The sequence below is a fragment of the Dendronephthya gigantea genome, unplaced genomic scaffold (assembly GCF_004324835.1).
Source record: "Dendronephthya gigantea isolate DGI-Jeju-01 unplaced genomic scaffold, DenGig_1.0 000747F, whole genome shotgun sequence".
Taxonomy (NCBI): Eukaryota; Metazoa; Cnidaria; class Anthozoa; order Malacalcyonacea; family Nephtheidae; genus Dendronephthya; species Dendronephthya gigantea.
Window position 1 is genome coordinate 4,339 of NW_021163757.1, and position 20,665 is coordinate 25,003.

The 20,665-nt window shown below is 36.5% G+C and overlaps 4 protein-coding genes across 4 annotated transcripts; 2 read left to right on the forward strand and 2 right to left on the reverse strand.

Moving 5' to 3' along the window:
- The first annotated feature begins 3,207 nt into the window (after positions 1-3,207).
- Positions 3,208-5,068, forward strand: LOC114544363 (kelch-like protein 40b). The gene is made up of 2 exons (XM_028563016.1): positions 3,208-3,342; positions 3,563-5,068. The coding sequence occupies exon 2, from the start codon at positions 3,826-3,828 to the stop codon at positions 4,654-4,656; it is 831 nt and encodes a 276-aa protein (XP_028418817.1). The 5' UTR covers positions 3,208-3,342; positions 3,563-3,825; the 3' UTR covers positions 4,657-5,068.
- Positions 4,998-9,511, reverse strand: LOC114544362 (polypeptide N-acetylgalactosaminyltransferase 13-like). The gene is made up of 8 exons (XM_028563015.1): positions 8,685-9,511; positions 7,885-8,057; positions 7,195-7,570; positions 6,718-6,835; positions 6,205-6,531; positions 5,919-6,017; positions 5,699-5,845; positions 4,998-5,246 (listed from the first exon to the last, which is right to left on the reverse strand). Exons 1-8 carry the CDS (start codon positions 9,191-9,193, stop codon positions 5,112-5,114), a joined length of 1,884 nt encoding a protein of 627 aa, XP_028418816.1. The 5' UTR covers positions 9,194-9,511; the 3' UTR covers positions 4,998-5,111.
- Positions 9,512-9,867: 356 nt separating this feature from the next.
- Positions 9,868-17,275, forward strand: LOC114544364 (WD repeat-containing protein 36-like). Its single transcript, XM_028563017.1, has 24 exons — positions 9,868-10,017; positions 10,274-10,301; positions 10,518-10,618; positions 10,713-10,827; positions 10,996-11,128; positions 11,211-11,265; positions 11,538-11,670; positions 11,869-12,044; positions 12,282-12,402; positions 12,781-12,846; positions 13,064-13,144; positions 13,505-13,647; positions 13,937-14,051; positions 14,133-14,215; positions 14,434-14,516; positions 14,685-14,793; positions 15,106-15,185; positions 15,275-15,382; positions 15,537-15,643; positions 15,768-15,943; positions 16,102-16,218; positions 16,400-16,487; positions 16,607-16,794; positions 17,037-17,275. Exons 1-24 carry the CDS (start codon positions 9,877-9,879, stop codon positions 17,184-17,186), a joined length of 2,697 nt encoding a protein of 898 aa, XP_028418818.1. The 5' UTR covers positions 9,868-9,876; the 3' UTR covers positions 17,187-17,275.
- Positions 17,276-17,733: 458 nt separating this feature from the next.
- On the reverse strand, positions 17,734-20,611 carry LOC114544365. The gene is made up of 8 exons (XM_028563018.1): positions 20,291-20,611; positions 19,858-20,122; positions 19,617-19,718; positions 19,289-19,439; positions 19,150-19,208; positions 18,157-18,959; positions 17,932-17,981; positions 17,734-17,835 (listed from the first exon to the last, which is right to left on the reverse strand). Exons 1-8 carry the CDS (start codon positions 20,463-20,465, stop codon positions 17,734-17,736), a joined length of 1,707 nt encoding a protein of 568 aa, XP_028418819.1. The 5' UTR covers positions 20,466-20,611.
- Between the last annotated feature and the right edge of the window lie 54 nt (positions 20,612-20,665).

The following is a 20,665-nucleotide window of genomic DNA, read 5'->3' on the forward strand; positions in this document are numbered from 1 at the left end:
ACGTTATTTAGGAAATCTTCATCCCTTATTTCCTAGAAGGAAGCTGTCTTGCGTAATTTAATTTTCGCGTGGGTAGTGCAGACGATGAGTTTCAAATATCCGCCTCATCACTTTTGGGGGAAGAAAATGTGAAAGTCAAAAATAGTCATAATTTTCTTCCCTTACGAAAAACTTCCCCACTGTAATTTAACTAAATAAAGTTCCTCTTATTACTCTCCTATGAGCTGGGTAGTCTCAACAACTTCTCGCCAAGAAGTTTGAAAGAAGCCAAATTTGTCTAAAACTTTTTCTTGTTTCAACCCTGTGTTTGTATTCGGGCTCCAAACTTGAAATACTCACGTCTAGTGAATGACTAATGGCGTGCACGAATTCATTCGCGACTGAGATTGACGTCCCAGCCCTTCATTGACGCCTATTAAATATATTCGTCAACTTTCACATTGACCTTTTAACCCAAGTATTTTCATTCTGCACGAGATCACGCATTTAGGAAGAGCTAACTGAAACATAGTGGGGTTAGGCACATATTTCAGTATTTAACTTAGCTTAAAATAAACCTTGAAGACGACAAAACATGCAGTTGGGATCGGCCTCATAAAACCGGGGGTTCAACGCCGGACAAATATAGCTTGTGATTAGAATCACGTTTGAACGCTCGCCTCCTGGTGATCAAATTTGTCATCATGTAGAATTACACGTAGATATGTAGATGAAGATTATTATTCAACTGTCAACGCCTCAACGGTGCAGGACGCAGGAGTATCTCTTTTACCTTTCCTTCCAAAGCTAGTGACTCGGTACAAGGAGCAATATTGTCTCCTCATATTAGCTATAGCAATGGTTTTGTCGCTGAGGTGTTCTTCAGAGAGAATGTTTTTCAAAATTATCTATTTTATTTCTAAAGCATACATTGTATAAATATTTGATTCAGTTACCTGCTAACGCGTTCGAGGTACGGTTACATTACAAAATCTTTATAATATCATTCTTTCATATTATTATACTTTTAAATAACATTACCTAATATTACATTCAAATGTAAAACGAAAAGTTACTTCGCGCGTGGAAACGTGTTACTCAAAAACAGGCTTTGTAGCATAGCGTGCATGTATTCACAATTTTATCACCCTCCTTGATATTAATAAACAACTTATATTGAGAGGGCTAACGTATTCAAAAGTTCGGGGATTTCGAGTTCTACTTGGTCTACTAAAACTTTGTATGCGATCAACTTTTCTGCAGTAAAGTTTATTAAATATTTACCGTAAAAAAGCAAATATAGAATTAGCCTTTCTCACGATGACGAATATCCGCCATTTTTGGGGTACTTTCAATTTTTTCCAACAATAATACCAATGTAAGAAGCATTTTTTAAGAGTCAATAGACCATTTGAACAATAAATTAAGCTTGAACTGATTAAAGACAGCCGCCCTGACAAGGTCTTGCGCTTACAATTAAAAAAAATTACCCCAAAAATGGCGTCACATTCGTCATCGTGAGAGGTTATTTATGTATGCAGGTATATAGGAATTATGGGTATAATGAGATCACGACCTCTAGTCACGAGACGCTTCTATGCAATAGGTGTCCAGATTTCGTAATACGCTCTTTGTCGGCTCGGGAAGAAAGGAGTCATATCAGATATTGCTCAAGATCCCAAAGAACATTATTTTATTAGAATATTAGTTACAGGTCAACTTCGTTGTCTCAAGATTTCTGGTATGTTAGTTATTTAGGTAAGATGCATGGTATTCTTTTGTGGTTATTCTATCAATACGATCACCACACAGCAATCAGAAAAGTACATATTGTTGTTGTTCATAATATTTCCGGCTGCAGTAGTGGCCACAAACACGAAGTCTAAGTGAAACGTAGTTCAGAAATTTGGAATTTCTGGTGATTAAAGAAAAATTAAATGACTTAAGTTTTGGTATTTGTTAATGAGATATGCAACACTCATTTGCTGACCGCAAAATCATGCAATGTTTGCTTCCCTTGAAAAATATATCTACTTAAATACACTCTCATTAGGGTGGGCGGATTTTCGTGAAAGAGCACTTCTGTATTGATGCATTCTAGAGAGCTTTAACATCGGGAGCTGGACTGCTTCTCATGGTTTTTTTTCTTTTGTTCGACGATGAGGCAAAATATGAAAAAAAACTTTTAAAATTATTATCACAGCTTTACAGAACTTTTGATGAACGGCGGGAATGGGGTAGCGAGGGTAATACCCCCTGGGATTACGTCTGCATGGGGATTGCCCCCAGGCCCAGGTTAACTTTAAAAACATCCCCATTCCCCAATGGTAACAACCTTTCTTTGCTTTAATAAGATGATGTTGTGCAAGAGTTGATACGAATTGGTTATTTATCTATGCAAAATTGTATTCGCCTAAAAATATCGCAGTATACCGCAAGTTTAATTCGTTTCGTGCATTTTTTAGATGTAAAAAGTTAAAATCCATTGATACCAACCGAGAGAATTCAGTGATTTTAAATATTGATTTAGTCTATTGCATGTTAAATATGTTTTTAACATTACTTGTTACGACAAAGTAGCCATGCTCTGCGGTTACGATATAACAATGTTAGTGTACAACTGTAAAATATCTATATATTTAAAAATTCGTCTAATAGGGTACACAACCCATGGCGTAGAATGGAGCCAAATGATGAACAAGGTTTTGATGAAAGGCGTTTTGAAGTTCCAGTCGACCCAGGACTATTTTGCTCTATTTGTCAATGCGTGCTCAGAAACCCAAGAGCTTGTCAAAATAAAGAACATCCATTTTGTTACGCATGTATATCAAAGCATCTTGAGTATTCTCTTACATGCCCAGAATGCCGCGAACATCTCACTCCAGAGATACTGAAAAATCCACCAAGATTTTTAATGGATTTTTTATCAAACCTCAAGATTAACTGTGATTACAAGGACCGTGGGTGTTTTGATTATATTCGGCTTGAAAATTTGCAAAACCACATAAAAAAATGCGACTTCAAACCAGTTATATGCGACAGATGTGGAATGGTGGTCAATAGAAAAGATAAAAACAATCAAGATTGCCGAGCACACGGCGAAAATCCCGAAACCCTGGACGTCCGAAATAGTGGTGAAAGGAAAACATGTGAAACTGCTGAAGAGCCAAAATGTCACGACTGCAACTATGCCAAAAGACGTCAGGAAAAAATAGAGTAGGAATAGATTTGATGAGGGAAAATCAAGAACAAATTCGAGCCAGGCAGAATCAAACAAATATTGAACTTGAACGAATGAAAGTCCAAATAACAGAGATAGAAAGGAAACACGATGTGATAAATGGTAAAGTAGACCAGTTAAATGTAAGTGCAGTTGGTAATGGTATTATACAAGATTTTCCACTAAAACATGCGTGGCTGCTTGCCGCAATTCTCTGAAGAAAATGTAGATTTTATTTTCTCATGATCTTTGTCTCAACCAGATATTTTGTTATATATATTTACTTGATCTAAAATTGCATGTAAATTTCTGTTGAAGTACAATTCCATGCGATGTTAATTCCCAATTTAATCCACCATCTAGGAAAATGTTAACCAGGTTAAACAAGCACAAGCAGAAATTAAAAGAGATCAAGTGGCGTTCAAAGATGAAATGAGGCAACAGTTTCAGACAGTGACCGACTTGTTAAACCAGTTGTTACAAGGGCCCAACAGAAACATTAGACCACAACCTCCGGAAAATGGAAATGGAGTACTTCCAGCAATTGATAAAACAGAGGTTATCATCATGGTGGTTGGAACGCTCCAGGAAGAGACACAATATTAAATACAGTAGAAATCATCAATATGACAGAAGGAAAATCCGCTCAGCTGGCCTGTATGAATCACCCGAGGGTAGAGTCAGCATCGTGTGTCTACAACAACGATGTGATCGTGACAGGTGGGTATGATGGTCGTGTTTGCATTGAGAGTATAGAGATCTTATCGATGGACCAGCAGCCTTTGCAGTGGAGATTGTTCGATGGTAAACTCCCAGCCAGTTTGTCTAGTCATTGTGTCGTAATTTACAAAGATAAACTGATCACAATTGGGGGAATGAACTCTACTGAGAACAAAACATCAAACGCAATCCATGAGACTTCTCTTTTTCCACCCTACACTTCAAAGCGGATATTTAAAATGAACCAGGCAAGACGAAACCACAGCGCAGAACTTGTTGATGATTTACTGTTCGTTTTGGGAGGAACACACACAGGTTTGAGTGCAGATTCCACTAACACTGTAATGTCTTACGATATTGCTCAGAAAGAACGCAAGCGATGCGAATCGTTACCTTATCGTGTTTCTGGGATGTCCACAGTGACATGGGGCAATAATATCATCGTAATCGGCGGGGCGGATAAGAATGATCGTGTTTTAAACAGCGTCATAATGTATGAAACTGTGAGCGGAAATAGTAAGTTTCTGCCGTCAATGTTGTACAACAGATACGGGAGCTCGGCTGTTATTGTCGATGGCATCGTTTATGTTATGGGTGGATGGAATCAGGAGCTGGGATATCTCAGCTCGATAGAATGTCTGACAATTGGAAATACATTTTGGGTAGAACTGCCTGGAATGAGAGAAAGAAGAAGACTGGCATCTGCTGTAGTGAAACCTTTAAACCAGTATGTTTAGGCAGGTTTTATACCAAACTACGAACACTTTTAAAAACGCAAACTAATTTTTCCTTGGTTTAGCCTTCGCCCAGTTTTGGTAAATCCGGTTCCAGGGGGGGAGAGAGTGTGCAGAGGGTGGACATCACTGATTCGTTGGATAACGATTATTTCTTTATGAACATGAATCCTTATAAGTTATGACTTTGCATTAAATGTGGTATAACAACTGACTAATATAGCTGACAAATACACTCCTAATATAGCTGACAAAAACACACACTCGACGTTTTGAGAGCCTTTGTCAGGAGAGTTTTCTGAAACGATTGTTTGTTAAATCAGATAACACATATACATCGGAACCTAATAGAAAATCTTTATGTATTTAACGCATGTATATATACCAATACTACAAAATTCATTTAAATATACAATAATCCAAAATTAAAGAATCGTCCGTATTACTTTCAATTAAGTTTATTCAGTTTTATATCTTGAGAAAACCCAAACTTGTGAAGGACTTCCATTACAAGGATTCACTACGGGATTTTGTGAATCCATTGAAGGACCACGATCGAGACATTGGCCACTGACGTCGTGTTTGATTGTGCCCTGAAATACGTAAAAGAATAAAAAATATTATGATAAGAGCAGAGAGGTTTTGCATGCCGACCTTGAAATAGGATTAGGTAATACGTAGGATTAGGTAATCCCTAGGATTACCACAACAAGCTAATGGTGTTTGTATGTGTAACAATTGACTCCTCTCAATTTGTTGCATTCGTTGCATTTTAAAAGCACAATAGAGTTAGAAATAAGTACGTTTTACATGTTTCTGATTTGTTTGAGAATTATACAAACACGTCTATTTTGTGAGATTTTACAAACATCCCACATTGTTCCATGTTTTTCTCTTTCCCGTTTTGAAACGATCATGTTACAACAGACTAGCAACTTTAGTGACAACTTACATACAAACAAAAACATTAATCGATATTTGATTGGTTTTAAAAAACTGCGGTAGGAATTGAAAATCAAGACAGGGAAATCTATCAAATACATACAGATTTTCGGTCATGAGTCCATTTTTGATTTCCTTCCATACCATGACAAGGAATGAGATCAACGGTGGCGCCAGGTTCATACTTTGAATTATCGACACAATTCTCGCTTTCCCACAGGATTTCGCCGTGTGAAGAGAACACGAAATACTACACACATATTACAAAAAGTGAGTTAAAATGTTGTAAGGAGCACGTTTGTGTAAGAGTATTTATTGTATACCTGGTTATTTCCTTGACCATGGCAACCGTATAAACCTAACTTATTTCCTGATTTCATTCCAAGAGAATCCAGACATAAACTACTTTCGGGATTACGAACCTATATAAAGCAGAAGAAGGTGAAAACGTTTTCCTTATTTAGATGAATCAAAGCTGATTTAGTCGAAGGCAAGGGTTTTAAATGTAGCTACATATCCCGACACAACAAGAATACTCTGTTTTTCTCTCTGGGTTTATTTCCTTAAAAGGAATAGTGAAAGATACGTAAGTTGATAAAATGTGTATACCTCCCCTTGCGCTGGTGGGTTGAGTTCAGGCATTCTGATATCAGGATAAACATTGTCTAAATACCACTTGAACGAATGACACTTTAATCTCTCTCGTAGTTTCTTTCTTTCAGTGATATCGCCAAAATCTCGATGGCGATTCTGCGGTTTCTTATTATAGTACAACTCTTTATATTCATCCATCCACACCTCTGCCAGACGATTAAAGTTCTTACTTAATGTTTTATCCACGCCATTTGGGAATTTGTATGGACTTGTTACTTTACGAAACACGTGCCCAACTCGTGAACAAGGAATGATTTCCAGTCTTCCTCCACACATCCATACCTGAAACAAAGTTGGGATTTAGAGTATGGCCCCCAAATGAAGAAATTCTCTAAAAGTTGTGTCTTTTTAAAAAAACTTTACTATTAGTTTATCGAATGTCTCTCATGATAACAAATGAATGCTCCTTTGACATTGTTGAACATTTAAAGTTTCTTCTGAACACTGATGCAAAAAAGTTGAACCTACACGGAATGAGAGTTCCAGGTTTTCACCACCCCAGATATCCATTTCTTCATCGTAAGATCCAATATGAAAGAAATATTTTCTGTCTATGGAAAACAATCCTCCAGCCATAGTTGGAGTACTGTAAAACAGCATGATATGAAATCAGGAAATGAATGGTTCAAAATGAATCTGGGCTGTGGACAACTGTTATTGTTAGAAATGGGTCCGAGTTAAATCAAAGTTAGGGGGGTTGGGGGTGTCATCAATTATTGTATTTATCAAGTATTTCTGGGGGGGGGAATTTTAAAGTGAACAAGAGAAGATTACTAAACAAATCACTTCTCGAAGGCATGGTGGATAAACAATTTTTTATTGATTCTTTACTATACTTGAGAAACGAGTATTGGTGAAGTGAAAGAGCTGAAAGATTGGAAAGGTTAAAATGGCAAGTATAGTAATATATTTCTCACTAACTAATTAAACAATATCTACAACTACCGTATTGGATCGGTATCATCTTTTCTTAGTTTCTGTTCTGCTGGAGGTATGCCTTTCCATTTAAAGAAAAGATCCCAGTTAAATCCTCCTCTCTGTTCAGCATTTGATGAAGCTTGATAGGCAAACGTATCAGCATTGAGGACCTCAATTGCAGGACATACAACATTTCTGGTGTCTTCTTTAATGCGTGCTAATAATGGTTCAGCCCAGCCTGGTGTGGCTTCACAATGTGAGTCAAGAAATGTCAGGACATCCCCTGTAGCCTCATTTGCGCCTCGTAATCGGGCTCGCACAAGACCTTCGCGTTTTGTGTTCCTCAAAACTTTCACCTTAGGCAAGTTCCTTACACCATCATCAAGAGGTGCAGAAAGGCGATCTATTAACAGAATTAAAATTATTTGAGTTGTACATGACAACCCTTACACTGATCACTAAGCTATAATCATTAAAACTCAAAGAGAAATGCAATTAAAGGTTTACACAAGTACTGTTATGAGATTGCTGCATCAGCAAGACCACCGATGTCTAATTATGACATCGAATTTTGATTTTTCATTGATTGTTTTTGATTTTATTTTGATTGTTTTAATTTGCCACTGAAAATCATATCCATTCTAAATTTAAGCCAGGAATTATGAAAAATTCCACTACAATTGTGTTTGGACTATGAAACTATATACATAGACTAACCATCTTCACTGAAATCATCAACAACAATAACTTCAGCCAATAATTCTGGTGGAGTTCTATTGATAACACTGTGTATTGTACGTAGTAATACAGAGAGTCGCTCTTTATGAAAACATATGATCACACTTGTTGTCGGTAACTTTTCTGGGTAGTTGTTATGCTTTGCTTTACATCTGTAAACATACACAAGTTACATGTACATCACAATAATTCTCATCACTGAAATTATACTCACTTCTGGTCTCCAGAAAACTATCACATTTTCATGTTTTAAAGCACCCTGAAAGTTCTTTATATACAATAGGGAAGGCAAGGTAGCAGAATTTTGGGGAAGCGTAATTTTTAGGCAATTTCCTAAATTACACTAGTGACCAATAATTCCCTATTTTAATTGCAGTAATTTAAATAGGATAGAGAATTTTGTTCCATTGTTAAAGGGGGAGGAGGTCCAAGCAAAGAACTAAGTGCTGTATTACACAATGAATTTTAAAAACGTTGTTATAGCTGTTAAATTGAAGGATATTTTGGTACATAAATTACAAATACTAGTGAAATACCGGGTGAAACAATATAGACTGTCATTTACACAAGAGCTATGACAAACCGGAAGCAATGTTGAATTAAAAACAATCATCACATACACGGGCTGTCTGACAAATCTTGAAATACACATTAATACATGTGTACAATGTCACGCAATTAACTTTTATTTACAATATCTTTATCGAAAATTCACAATTGTAGAAGTATCGATTTTACTTTTAGTAAGGTATTTAAGACTAATCTAAAATAAAACTTACCTTGAGCCACGATAGTCATCTAAGGTTCGATCCAGTGAAATTTTATCACTTAAAACCCAATTGAATGAGTGATCAGAGAAACGGTCTTGTGCTAATTTTTTATCTTCCTCTGAAACAAGATAAGCTGCTTTGCCCATAGCGCCTAAAGCATATGGATCTGTTTCTTTGAGTTTGCTATTATCGTATACAGGTCTGTGATTCCCGTGTATTAGTTTTCCTACTTTCTTTGATAAACTTGATAAATATCCTGAATTCTTTTTATACTGTCTTGAAATATTTAGACTTCCTTGCTGCCAGGGATATTTTATATCGTGATTTATAGGCTTTAAAGGCTCAACACCGACCTTGTGCATGAATTTATAGTCATCATTGCGATACAATGGAGCATTGAGCATTTCTAACGAGTTCCGTGTAAAATCATCATGCGACATGAACATTAATACCATGGCAGAGAACCAAAATAAAGTCGTTAGAGCTATGACCTTTAATGACTGATTTAATAACATCATACCCAAGTAAGATCTTGCGATTTCTTCGGTATAAAACTGTTGTTATAAGTGCGCACTCTGAACAAACAATGAGCACACTGCATCCAATTATAATGTAGTACAAATACTATCACTATGGACCTCAAAATTCTCTCAGCACGAATCGACAGAGGTTTAGGTTTTATTACAGTTGAAAAGCTTTCACCGCACGTTATAAATCATCGTCTTTTTGATACAGCGGAGTATTTTGTGGCAACACAAGCAAATACAGGTGCTGTAAAGGCAAACGCTATCTAACCGGTGTCCTTCCTTGTCAAAATAAATGAGACAAAGACAATGTATTGCGAAATCACTTCCTGTCAACGCAACCATTTAAGTATATTGGGAACGAAGAACGCTCTGCATGTACGGGGGGTGAAAGAATTGTGAACAAACAAAAAGTCACCCTATCCATTCGAAATTTAGAGCTGTGATATTCCTATCATATTACATAATACCTCGACTTAAAACCCAAAGGTAAATTTCCAGGCTTTTAGTTGGTATTTTTTTGTAAACTCACAACAGAAAATTTAACAAAAAAGCTGCAGACATGTCGAAAATGACGTCGTCGAACTACGATATACCCCCGGGTGAACACCTAATAATTATTACGAGAAGTGCACGTGTGGAAGTGCGTATGTTTCAATATGGCGTCTTCTAAAGGAATGCATATTGCAGGCAGTCAACTGTTTTCGCCATTTAGAGCGCTGGGCTACATCTCAAATGGTGTGCCATTTGCTTTGCAAGCTCTAGGGAGTGAACATTTTATTGCCACTGTTGTAGGAAGATCTTTCCACCTCTATAATGTTAGTAATAACTGTATTTATAAACCAATATAAAATGAGAGCGTACTCAAATAGTCACGTTCTCTCGTAATAATCTGTCTAGAAATATAAACACGGTCGGCTGCCTAGACTACCAGTTTATCAATGGGTCAGCCACGCCAGATCAAATTTTCTCGGACTTTTTAAGTATGTCTATGACTGCCTATGATTGCAGACATCCTTGTTATAAGAATGATGTTTAAACAATAAACTCTGTATCTTCTATTTTTCTCTGTAGTGTAAGAAGTTAAACCTGTTATTTGTTGGTAAGATGGTTATGTATGTAGGGTTTTATCAAATGGGTAGATCAATCCTGGGGCAATATAACAGCATAACTTATAACAGCTAGAATAAATCAGTCTAAAAAAGTCTTAGCATGTAGTTTTCTCTAGGCTATGGGTAATCACCCGACTTTCTTGTCTATTATAGTACTAGTTAAATGTATATATTGTCTGACATGTATAACTTTTTATGATTTCAAGGTACACCCCAAAGTAATGCAATTAACTGTATTACCACTCATAGTGAGCTGGTCATCACAGCTGCTGGAAACCAAATCAAAGCATGGAAAAGAGGAAAACAGGTTGGTTATGACAGGCACATATGTCTAATCTAATTATATCATGTAATATAACATACATAATTTTTATGTCATATTTAATAATATTTTTTACTAGGTATATGAATATATTGGTCATAAAAGTGATGTTCAGCTTCTCCTTCCTTTTGCTCATCATTTATTATCTGTCGATAAAAATAACTGTCTACGGATTTGGGAGATAAAATCTGCTGGTAAGTAGTCGAGAATTTTACATCTTATAAATGTTCACTGTTTTATCAATCTAATTATATTCAGGTTTAAAAAATTGAAAATACTTTTTTCATACATAACTGCTTGGTTCTTTTGCTCACTCTAGTGTAATGAATACATACCAGCCCTATATTCAAATTTATATTTAGAGTTATATTTGCAACTTGAGTTTGATGCATCATCATTTGACATAACAACCATAATGCATCCAAGTACGTATCTGAACAAGATACTTTTGGGCAGCAAGCAGGGTTCAATGCAGCTTTGGAACATCAAGACCAGGTAATTAACAAATTTCTTTTGGTTATTTTATTGATATGCAAGATGAGAATTTACCAGCCTTCATCATTTTCTTATGTTGCAGCAAAATGATTTACACCTTTGCAGGATGGTCTCAACCAATCACCGTAATTGAACAGGTTCGTAGTGCGTAGTACTATACAGATATGAAACCAACTAAGTGCTGGAGTACTGGAGAATTTCCTTGACAATTACAGAATGGTATAACAGAATGATGCGAAAGAAAGCAGGAAAGCAGGATGCTTTCTATTATCATTATTACTATAACTGTCTATAAGATTACTTTGGTTTAGGCCAGGGTACCATATATTAAAGAATAATGTGTCATTTATAATTAAGAATATGGACAAATAATTTAAGTACCATGTACACTGTGTTGTATTTAATGTAGGCTCCAGTTGTTGATGTGGTTGCAGTTGGATTACAAAATGGCAAGATCATTCTTCACAATTTAAAGTTTGATGAAACCGTGATGAGTTTCATGCAAGACTGGGGAGCAGTTACTGCCATCAGTTTTAGGACAGGTTAGTTTGTGCAGTTACTGCCAGGCCTTGATTGTTTTTGGCCACATGTTTTTAATGTTTAAGGTCATGCCATAGTAACTTATTTTGCTGTTGTCATGTACAATCTGACAGAATAAGGTGACAACATTTTGATATGCCCATCTTTTAAAGTGCCACACTATTTTCCATGCCTTGATATAAATCTGTGTATTTATTCAGATAGTCAAGCTATCATGGCAACAGGCAGTGCATTGGGACATATTGCTCTCTGGAATTTAGAAGAAAGATGCTTATCCAGTACATTACGTCATGCTCATGATGGAAGTATAACTGCAATAAGATTTCTTCAATCTCAACCACTCCTCATATCCACTAGTCCGGATAATTCTTTAAAAGTGAGTAAACTACTTCATCTATAGTCTGTGCATGCACCAGATAAGACCACCAGAGATTATAGGTCCCTGCAATAACCTTCATGAATTCTCTTTAAAGATTAATTTAACAAATCTGCAGAGAGTGCAGAGACGGCTAAAATGAATGATGCAATTTTCTTTTATCCAAACAATACAATGTGTATCTTGGCAAAGAGCTTTGTTCACACAGAAGTACATGTATGTTGTATGTGTACCTAGATGTGGATATTTGATCAACCAGATGGTAGTGGTCGTGTTCTTAAATCCCGCTGTGGTCACAGTGGACCTCCTTCTAGGATACGCTTTCATGGTTCACGTGGTCATACAATACTTAGTGCAGGTAATTCACTTGCTATACTGTGAATTACTTATTTATGATAGAAAATGATGTAAAATGTCAGTGCAAATCAAATTATTTAAATGTCTGACCAGAATTAAACCAGATCGTAATTACGTAATATACAACGTACAGCACTTCGACGTTTAGGATTTTGGGGCGGGGGAACCCAACCCAGTTAAACGGAAGGGTCAAAATGTAACAAAAAATACGGCGAATACCAATTAGGGCCGAAATATGTTCAAGTGTCAAAATGACCGCTGCTGGCAGTTTATAAAACGTTCGTTACGAATTAAAACATCAAAACCTCAAACGTCATGTAGATATATCGTAATGTCTTTAAAATCTCATGTAGATATATTCTAATCGATTTATTCTAAGGTCAAGACAGAAGTTTAAGAATAACATCAACGATTCGTGATTCACAAAACTGTGAACTATCGCAAGGTACCCACAGTATTTTCGCCATTTTTGCTTTTACTAAATCACATTTTCTGTATTTTATCAAATTTCAAGTTTTAAGGTCGGATCAGTCTTTGTTATCATAAAGAATCGTAAGATTTTTTGCCAAATTAATCTAACAAAACATATCAATTGATCTGTAGTTGTCAGTTATGAAAACGCTGATAAATCTGTTAAGTATAGTTCAATGTTTTCATTGTAGGTTCATTTCTTAAAAAATCAAAGAATCTCGGAGTGAAAATGGAAAACCTCAAGTTACCAATAGTAACTGATTTTGCCTCCGGTAAGGATCACACATTCCGTTAGACATTTTACCAGACATGCTTTAAGAGAGATCTCCAGAACCACCTTAAATGGAGTGGATTTAAGTCTTCCACTCACGAACTAATGGGCAAAGATGCAAAACATCTTTTTCAACAATGGAATGAATTTTTTTTTATTTTGCCCGTTAAATGTGGAAATAAGATTCGACCCAAGGGCGGAGGAAAACGTCGTTAATGTTTTGTTGCTTATTCGCACATAATATGGATTAAAATAACAAGTTGTTACTATATCTTGTAGAAATGATTATCTGTATGCGTACTTTCTACAAAAGTCAAGAAATGACCAAATTCGCCATCAATATGTCTTGAATCTTTTGTAGAAGAAACACGACAAGGAGACTGGGATGGAATCGTGACCTGTCATTATGGAACTTCTCAAGTCCGCACGTGGAATTTTCAAAATAAATGTATTGGAAAGCATTCTCTTGAACCAAAACATGAAGTAAACGATTCTGTTGCACTGGTGAGAATTATCCGCCATTTGAAGTCTTATTTGGGAGGGGGGAGGGTTGAGGGCTTATTTGGGTGGGGAGGGTTGAGAGGTTAACGTCTTCCCTCAAACAAGCTTGTATTTTAAACATGAATTTTTTCCCTCGTCTTTTTTTATTTATAGTAAACTCTCAAACTTCTCTTAAAGGACTTTAACAAGCTCTAAAGAATTAGTAATATACATGCGATATATATACATACTCATGAGTTTGGTATAATATATATTGCAATTTTTCCATGACTTGAGCTTTTCATTTTTTTAGTGCGCAACAATAAGTTCGTGTGGAAATTTCACAATCATTGGCCATTCTTCTGGACATGTTGATATTTACAACATTCAGTCAGGACTACATCGTGGCTCCTTAGGACAAGGCAAAGGTACAGTATGTGTAACACTAGCTACAGCATGGTAATGTTTTGTTTGTGCATTGTTATTGAAACGTATATTGTTTTGTTTAGCCCACGAAGGAATCGTTCGTGGCGTTGTGATCGATGGTCTTAATCAACAGATTATAACAGCATCATCTGATAAATCAGTGAAGGTAGTGTAGAAATGTTTTTGATACCATGATACTACGTCTCTATAGCACGACATTGACTAGAATTACTGCTTTATAGAAGGAAAAAAGATTTCGCTATTTAAAAGCAGAATTTCCTTCTTAAGTGAATAAACATTCACCTCGTTTCTAACTTACCCTGACGGGTGCAAAAGGAAGAATTTGAAAAGAAGATCAACATTTTTTAAAAACAAACTTTTTAGTTCTGGCATTTTAAATCAAAGTGTCTTCAGGCGACGTTGAGACTCGACGTTGGTGTTTCTCAGATAGTTTTGCACAGGGAGAGGTAAGATTACGTCAAATGTTATCATCCGTCAACCGAATGCCACTTAGAGTTCATTCTCACCTGAATTTTTCCTGTATTTATACTTATTTGATATAGTAAATGTCCTGCAAATTAGAATTTCCCAAATCATAAGCACCGTAAATGTATCTTTCCCACTTCATGTTTTAGCGCACTAATGGCTGTCGCATTGGATGATTTCACTATTAAAATTGTTGACACTGATATCAAGAGAGTTGTACGTCAGTTTTCAGGTCATCGAAACCGAATAACTGATGTGGTAAGCTGACATGGTTTTATTTACGTCTTGTGTATTATGTTTTCAATCCAAATTGCTTTCAAGCAATTATTGTACTTTTTCTCAGAAATAATGCACTTAGATTTAAACTGTTGTATTTATGTTGAGATTTTGATGTCGTATTTTCTGCGTTCGATAAGTCAGGCCGGTAAAAGCAACGTCTAAATACACCCGTATTTCCTGGGAACCACTTCAAAAGACGCATGGCGGTTAGCTTACAATTAAATGAAGCGAGTGTTCCAGGCAAAATTGTGGGTTAATATAAGGTTAATAGGAACGAGATATCTTTCTTAGGCATTCAGCCCCGATGCAAGATGGTTAATCACGTGTTCTCTGGACTCAACTATTCGAACATGGGATTTGCCTTCTGGACGGTAAATACCTTTCTACAGAGATAAATATTTATCATAATTTATGGATGTCAAGATGGGTTACAAATTACTCAACGATATTTTACTTCAAGTATTTTAGATTGCTTCCTTGTGGAATCACCTGCGACAAGCTTATCAATATCGCCTGTTGGAGATTTTCTTGCAACTGCCCATGTTGATGATGTTGGAATATATTTATGGTAGGCAAAATTAGAATATTGGCTCGCACGATTTTCACACAGCATGGACTACTAAAAGCAGTGCGTGACAACTTTTCTTTTTTGGGGGGAAATTATTAGGAATATCCTGAAACACATATTGTAATTTTTTACAATGGCATTAATTTTTGTACAGGGCGAACAAAGCACTCTATTCAAACGCTTCAATCATTCCACTTCCTGCGGATTTTCAACCATCATTTGTTGACTTACCATCAGCAAAAACCAGTTTCGGCGAAGACGGTAAGTCTGAACACTATCTATTGTGAATAAACCTGAACAGTAAAAAAAATAAACTGTATGTAAAACTGGCTGATATTTTTCATTCAATCGCCATAAAACGAACAACTCTAATAATTATGTTTAGACGAGGATGAAGATTCAAAATTCATTGAAAACTCGGATGAAGAAACTGTGATGGAAGAAGAAATGATAACAGATGAAAAATACAAATCACCAGATCAAATCTCTTCTGAACTCATCACGTTGTCTTTACTTCCGGAATCTCGATGGAGAACTCTGTTGAATCTTGATGTGATCAAAGTAAGGAATCATTTGGGATCACAAAGGATCAAAATCGTGATGTCGATTTAACTTTATTAATTGGTTGTTTTAACCAATTGGATATATGCAACTTCTCAGCTGAGTTCATTATGTATTTTGCCCCCGAGAACTCAATGAATCTAAATTTCTTTTCATAGCAACGTAACAAACCAAAAGAACCGCCAAAAGCTCCTAAATCAGCGCCATTTTTCCTTCCAACAATTCCTGGGGTTGACTTGAAATTTGATGTTGGGAAAGACGACACAGAAACAGCGGTAGGATAAAGTCTGTTGTCATATATGTACATCGACTGTACTTGTATTTGACTGATTAAAATCAAAGCATTATAATACACACCGTAGGCGAAAAATATTCATCAGGAAATGCCTATATAATCCTCTTCTTAACGAAAACACTGATATTAAGTTAATTATCATTAACAATCACTTGTCCTAGGCTCCGTCTAAGATGCGTCATATCACAAACTTTACGGAATATTCTGAATTCCAGCAGCTACTTGTCGAGTGTCGCGCTAGACAGGATTGTAAGTAAAACTTTCTGACGTCCATGTCGTGATTTGCGTCAGTAATTTTAATGTTAAGTACATGGTAGAGAAATGTATGCAATAAATTGAAGCAATATTGATGTACCTTGATATTTCAGACCAGCAGCTGTCACGCAAGTTAAAGGAACTGGGACCATCGGCCATTGACGCTGAGTTTCGTTGTTTGGCGCCAGGTGCAGGAGGGGATGTCGTCTTAATGGAGAATATGATGGAATTTCTAATCACTCAGTTAGAGTTACGGAACGACTTTGAATTAATACAAGGTTATATGGCCTTATTTCTCAAGGTATAGCTTGAATGGTTTATTTATACACACAGTACTCTTGAGGCTCAGATACGACAGTTTTTAGATGAATAAATCAATTGTGCTGTAAGAGTTTTGTGATATGTGGTGAACAACTTTAGATGGAATGCCGCTGACATCACTGCCGCCATGTTGCATGAAAGTGATAATTTGTTTGCAATGCGAATCCTATCCAACATTGCGAAAATCAGAAACGCTAACACCTCTGTAATTCTTCATTGCAGCTTCACGGAGATATTATTTCTTCGGAGAGTAGTTTAATCGAACGCGCAAAAAGACTTGAGGAACAACACAAGAAATGCTGGGACAATGTTCAAGATCTGCTTAACCAAAATTTATGTCTGGTCGCGTATTTCAAGAGTGCTACAATATGATGCAATCATTCATCCAATGTAAGTTTGTATTTTGTCGTGCGCAGTTAATAGAAATTAACGGGCTTACTGCATTGTGGACACAATTGCATGTATTTTTCGTGCTTATTGTGTCCTGTACAGCTGTGTAATAAAGCGGTGCCTAAGATAGGAAAGCTGAGAAAACCACAACATCATTCTCACATAACACACAGTCTATAAAGGCAGTGGTTGCATTCAGTAGCAACAATCAATGAAGCTTTGAATACATATTAGGATCTCAAGCGCAATTTATAGGAGAACGTTCAGGAGGATTTCTGGATAAAAATAATGCATAGAAACAATATAATATTTCAAATATAAATATTTATTAATAAATAGTTCCCGTATTTTTAAAACTGACACCCTTCACGCATTTACAATAGTACAGTAGTTCAAGTGGCGGCAAATGGACTTAACACACGAAAAAGTCAATTTTCTATGTGATCATGCAACTCCAGTTATTTTTACAACGTTACATTTGGAGATGTAAACAGAAGTAACAGACGCATAAACTTTACTGTCTTCTAAATCAATTATTTTGTTCTAACACCGCGTCAACTTCATTCCAATCAATATCTCCAACTTCGCTTGTTCCTGAAAAATCATCCCCAATTGCTGCTTTGGCTTCCGCCTGAATAAATATATAAAACCGCATAGGTCAACAATATCAGGTAAACTGTACTAATACACGTGGACGTTAACCACAAAACGTTGCTTGGGGACATACCAAAAGTGCAGCGACTTCATCAGACATTTCTAAGTTGTCCTCTTCATTCACTTATAAAAAAATGAAAAAAATGTGATGTCAGTTGAAGGAGATAGAATCCCAATTACTATTTTGGTGATTAGAAGTCCAAATTTTGCAACATTCAAAATTGTCCCTCGAGGTTGCTGTTTACATTGATTGACTTGAGAAATTTTGTATCCTGAACGAAGGCATATATACGCATACCTGATAAAATTCCGGGAAGTTTCTCATGTGAATCTTTCGCCTTGTTCATTCGATCTACTTTGAAAGTATCCAACATTATTCTCTTTTCGTCAAACGGGCTTGGATCCCTCCATCTGCCTTCCATCGAGTTCCTTCGGTTTCCGTCGGTTTCCAACAAACTACGACGACTTTGTTTGTTTTCTATGACATCATTTAACAAATCTCGTAGTTCGCTATCTCCACTGAGCAGACTATCAATATTATCTAATCTCTGGAAATCAAGGGGGTCACCCAGAGACACATCTTCGAGCAATTCATCAACACGTGGATCTAAGGAATGTTGGAATCTACCCCCATGTATTGATGATATACTCTGGTTAAAATCAAAACTCGCTGACATCTTTTTTTGGTAACTTTCGTAACTTTTCCTTGTGACAAACTGTCTTGCAGACTCCTCAACATCATATGCATACTCTGGCAAATCACTGTTTTGCACGCTAAGCTCCGTATTCACTGAACTGTTTAACCTTGTCAAGCCAGCCTGACTAGGAATGGTTCGAGTGTTAGAAAGTTCTCTCGTTGATTTCCAGTTTGTTTTCTCAGTTGGTATCTTTCTTCCTTTTTTATGGTCGAGATTTCTGTTCTCCTTGTAGCGATTGTTTGCCTTCACCCGAGTTGTTTTCTTGCCGGTTTTACGCTGGGAATTTGTCACAGAATTTTGAGTGATTAAAGGAGCTCTTTTTGGTGCGTGCTCTGCAACCATTTCATTCATGAGATCGTAAGCGGACAGCAATCTCTCATCGACATGTTCCTTCTTTTGGGTTCTTAAGAAAAAAAAGAGTTTGAGTATGTCAATCAATTCGTAATAATAACTGCATTGCACCTTGATATACAAGGTTCAAGGTCTTTTAGTTCAATCTTGTTAGTATAACATGCAGTGAATGAACAAAAATCGTCCGACAGAGTTTGACGAACAATGATACAAGAGAGTTTGAAAGAAGATATATATAATACCTTCGGTTATCTTCCCTTTCTTTTTCGCACTTTTTAAGTTTCTTTGACGATAGCTGGACCTGAAAATCGACTCAGTTAAACCAAACACAAGCCTGCATGGAAAATTAAATTTGATATATAAACCATCATGCAGACTCACTTTCTCTTTCTGTATTTTACTCTGGAATGGTTTGAACTCTGTCTCTCTCTTTTCATCCAGTTTCTGACTCCATTCTTTATGTCGTAGTTTTCTCTTCTTCGCCATCCACTCTCGCAACTCTTCTTGTTTCTGGGGGGTTTTATCGCGACTTCTAAAATAAAGAAACAAACGTAGTACCATCGACCTTTTTAAGATTGAAGACTGGCTGGTGTACAACGTAGACTGGCCTCCTGTTTTCACAGATGTCGCTGAAAAATTTAATCCTATACTGATATCTTAAGAGTTGAAGACTATTATTAACAAGAAGAAATTATGCCAAATTACAAACCTGGTCTTAGCGACAGTTGGGGTCGCTGTTCCCATCAAAATTTCTGTCAATTTTTCTCTGGAGATATTTAATACGTCTTCAGGCGTTAGTGATAGCTTAAATCTATAACAAAGAAAGCAGATTTACACTAACTTTTCGATCATCCTGATAATTTTCCTCAATCGACAACAGCTGGGTTTATACGCTGCATTTTGGTCACGTCAAATGCAATTCAATTAAGCTACTCTTTAAAATGACGTACCTATCAGCTCCGATAGTTTCAGACGGCTCCGACTTCTTTACGCGTGACTCCGATATGTTGATAGGACGGCTTGATTCGCTACTTCTCCGGCTTTGAATATCCTCCTGTGTATCCTTATGTCCCTCTGAATCACCATTGAGTTTCGTATCTGTAAAGTCAGTTTTAGAGCAAGACGTTTCGTCCGAGGCATCAGACATATTTGCAGCATTAGTCTCTGTCGGCGTTTTCTCCCGACTGTTCTCCAGAGAATCAACGCTTCTCTCTTCTAAGCAAAAAAGGAAATTTTTATTGAAGATCAGCATAACGTATAACGCGCAAGAACAATCGTAAGGTTAAACATGGTTGGAAATTTCATATATATTTCCTGAACTCTGACTGTGAGTGCCGTTGTAACAAAATATAATGAAGTGTTTTAATAACATACGAAGTTTACCATTGCGATCATCGGAGGTGAAGTTTGTTAATTCTTCCATAGGTTTATTGACCCAAGGACGAGTGTTTAAAACTGATTTCTTATGCTCGTATTGAACATGACTGCTTTTCTGTGACATTTCGTTTTCATCAGTCAATTCACCATAATAACTGGTGTTCTCAGTTTCAGGAAACATCGCTATCCTTGTATTGACTTTAGCAGCGTTGCGTGTTTGCTTTCTGGTTCCTCCTTCAACGTTTTCATCAACATTTCTCTTCCACTTGTCGACTTTTGGTGCGTGATCAGTAACCCTGTTTAGATTCTCAATGGTACGTAGCAACTGTATGAATGAAGACAGAGAAAGTCTTAATAATAGGATTGCTGGTATGGTTACAG

What these genes read in the sequence shown, in the direction of transcription:
- LOC114544364 (XM_028563017.1), top strand. Translation starts at nt 9,877, where the DNA reads ATGCATATTGCAGGCAGTCAACTGTTTTCGCCATTTAGAGCGCTGGGC. An exon ending in GATCTTTCCACCTCTATAAT is followed by an intron (nt 10,018 to 10,273) that starts GTTAGTAATAAC and finishes TTTTCTCTGTAG; the next exon opens with TGTAAGAAGTTAAACCTGTT. An exon ending in CATCTGATAAATCAGTGAAG is followed by an intron (nt 14,216 to 14,433) that starts GTAGTGTAGAAA and finishes CAAACTTTTTAG; the next exon opens with TTCTGGCATTTTAAATCAAA.
- LOC114544363 (XM_028563016.1), top strand. Translation starts at nt 3,826, where the DNA reads ATGACAGAAGGAAAATCCGCTCAGCTGGCCTGTATGAATCACCCGAGG.
- LOC114544362 (XM_028563015.1), bottom strand. Translation starts at nt 9,193, where the DNA reads ATGATGTTATTAAATCAGTCATTAAAGGTCATAGCTCTAACGACTTTA. An exon ending in GATGATACCGATCCAATACG is followed by an intron (nt 6,836 to 7,194) that starts GTAGTTGTAGAT and finishes GCTGTTTTACAG; the next exon opens with TACTCCAACTATGGCTGGAG. An exon ending in ACCCACCAGCGCAAGGGGAG is followed by an intron (nt 6,018 to 6,204) that starts GTATACACATTT and finishes TGCTTTATATAG; the next exon opens with GTTCGTAATCCCGAAAGTAG.
- LOC114544365 (XM_028563018.1), bottom strand. Translation starts at nt 20,465, where the DNA reads ATGTTTCCTGAAACTGAGAACACCAGTTATTATGGTGAATTGACTGAT. An exon ending in CACCTCCGATGATCGCAATG is followed by an intron (nt 20,123 to 20,290) that starts GTAAACTTCGTA and finishes TTTTTTGCTTAG; the next exon opens with AAGAGAGAAGCGTTGATTCT. An exon ending in GAAACTATCGGAGCTGATAG is followed by an intron (nt 19,719 to 19,857) that starts GTACGTCATTTT and finishes TCTTTGTTATAG; the next exon opens with ATTTAAGCTATCACTAACGC.